This window comes from Cynara cardunculus, unplaced genomic scaffold (assembly GCF_001531365.2).
Source record: "Cynara cardunculus var. scolymus isolate 2C unplaced genomic scaffold, CcrdV1 Un_Scaffold_10841, whole genome shotgun sequence".
NCBI classification, from domain to species: domain Eukaryota; kingdom Viridiplantae; phylum Streptophyta; class Magnoliopsida; order Asterales; family Asteraceae; genus Cynara; species Cynara cardunculus.
The window spans coordinates 392-2,980 of record NW_020206176.1 but is presented as its reverse complement, the minus strand read 5'-3'; the positions used below and the strand labels follow the sequence as shown (position 1 = coordinate 2,980).

Here is a 2,589-nt window from a genome sequence, read left to right as displayed (position 1 = left end):
GATACTGATATTTTATTTAAATAAATTAGGAAAGTTGCTTCAATCATTTCAAAAAATGGCATTAATTAGCATGCTACATAATATAAAGCTAAACAAAACAGGCTGGTTTGGGAAGCTTATTGGAGCATAAGTTACATCCATTATTGGGGTCACAATTTTTTCTATTTATTAGATTCTTTTTTTTAGTTGCATATCTTAAATAGCTTCCATATGCTTTTTATTATTAATAAAATAAAAGTGGTCCTAATTAATGTCTTCTTATAATTATTAATTAATGCCCACTATAAATATAATCTTATACTAAAATTTGGTTTTTAAGACAATTTTTTTATTAACCTGGATATCTAACATGTTATGCGAGCCGATTAATCTCAGGACGATCATTTGTTTTGCAGATAGCTCGGAGTCACAGCATTTGAACCTTCGTGGTCACAAGAGAGTTTTATTCCTCACTGGATTTGAACTTGTGACCTCATGGTATTTTTGACCTTTGGAGTCGAGCTCAAACCAATCAGGCACCACCCTTTGTGGTTGAGTAACTCAAATTGTTTAAATAGTTTTATTAGAAATTATCTAAAATAGTTTAAATTTTAAATAATTTATATAATAAAATGTAACTCAAGACTAATTGTGTAACTTGTTTTACACTTCTTTAGATTAAATGACATGTTGTATTCTTGATTTCTTTATGTATTTGAAAAAAAAGGTCAAGCTATGAACAAATCTTAGATCCCATTTGAACACACACCAACATCAATTTTGTAGTCAATCACAAGTAAACTTTGTTTGAAGCAAAAAAACCCTTCAAGACTTTCTTTGTACATATATTTCTATTTAATTATACATAAAGAAACACGAAAAAAAGGCTTCGATTTACAAAGTGATTCGAGCGATCTGATTGTACCCTCTTTGTTGAGATTTAATTTCTTCGGCACATCGTAACGTTTTCTCAATATGGTAACCACCTCCGATGCTCACTTCCCTTTCTAAATGGCAACAGTAGCTCTCGAAAACACTCACATTTACATGCATTTTGAAGTTCATCAAGAAAAGAAACTCGAGCTCTAATGTGTTCATTTCTTCTGTTGTTATGCCTCCAACTCTTGCAAAGTATGAATTTCTGTAATTCCTGCAAGAAAAATATATAAATTAGACATTAAATCCCATAATTTTCTATGAATTCATTTCTAAGTGAATATTTCGTTACATTTTTATTCTTTGATGTATTATTGAGGAGCGATGACAGTTCGATGGCATTAAATGTTGTACCTTGCCATCTTTAAAACACTTGGCCCCGTTGGTGATGCGTAAATCGTATATTTTTTTGTCGTATAATATAACTAATTATTTCATGCATGACTTGAACGATAGCTTTAATTAAAAAATTTATGAAATTGGTATATATATTGACCGGTACTACGTTCAAGTATAAATAAAAGCTATTAGAAGTTTAGAACATTTGTCATGTATTTAAACAATTAAATCTTGTACAACTAAAAGAAGATATGAAATCATAAATGAAAAAAAAAGAAGAAGAATACTTACATGTCTTCAACATACTTAGAAGCCACCATAATTGTTGTGATCAGAAGTCTATGCACATTCCGGCCGGTTATCCGGAAATCCGGCAGTGACCGGCAGAACCGATCAATATACACATATGCAACGACATACACCGACGGCCCAGCTCTGGTGTACCTAAAGATCCTTTCAAGATACGATTGAATCGTCATATCTGGGGTTTCGTTGCAATCAAAAACCCTAGTTTTGGAAGCATTGATGTGTTTAGCACTTAAGTACCCACATTTTCTACCAATTCTCTCGTTTCTAGCCAACGTCCTTTCAATAAGGGAAGCAAGAACTGAAATGACCAAAGGGGTTTTAGAGTCATGTTGATATGAATACGAGTACACATCATATCTAAGCTTTCTTGGAGATATGGCCATATTTGAAGAAAAAGCCATTTTTGATCGACACCCAATAGAATTGGTGACAAATGGAGAGATGGGTATGTTTCTTTTTTTGGTTTTGAAGATGGGATGGAGGTTATATATGCATATACATACAATTAAGAGTGAGAAGAGGTTGGTAGCTAGAGAGAGAGAGTAAAGAAAGTGAATTCATAGGCCAAATGGAAGGTGGAAGGAAATTAAGAAGGGTTAATATCAAATCATAAAGATGATTGTGTGCAAATATAAAGCATGGATACAACCAGCTAATTAGGTCATTAGTTTAAGTTGCAAAAAGTACAAGTATGTAATGCACAATGTACAAGTTTCTGTAGCATATCAGTGGGTCAAAACCATTGATCATAAAACACCATAGTTTACATAGTACATTGTGCATAAAGAGTAGTACTATGAGTGAGCTGCCGACAGTTGAGTATGGGGACCTACTGCAATTAAAGGGGTGAGACCCTTGAGATTTGTGTCAACTAATTGAATAGTCAAAATTAAATGAATAGTACAAGTTGCACGTGCAATGAGGTTTGTACATTAGCGTCACCAATCAAATATTTTGGTTTTCAACTTGTAGCTTTTGTGGGGTTTCACAGGTGTCGAACGAAATATCGTACCACCTTCAAACCTA

General features: G+C 33.1%; 1 protein-coding gene across 1 annotated transcript; it reads right to left on the bottom strand.

The window, feature by feature from the left end:
• Positions 1 to 761: 761 nt before the first annotated feature.
• Positions 762 to 2,137, bottom strand: LOC112505430 (cyclin-U2-2-like). The gene is made up of 2 exons (XM_025109340.1): positions 1,546 to 2,137; positions 762 to 1,129 (listed from the first exon to the last, which is right to left on the bottom strand). Exons 1-2 carry the CDS (start codon positions 1,962 to 1,964, stop codon positions 874 to 876), a joined length of 675 nt encoding a protein of 224 aa, XP_024965108.1. The 5' UTR covers positions 1,965 to 2,137; the 3' UTR covers positions 762 to 873.
• Positions 2,138 to 2,589: the final 452 nt, after the last annotated feature.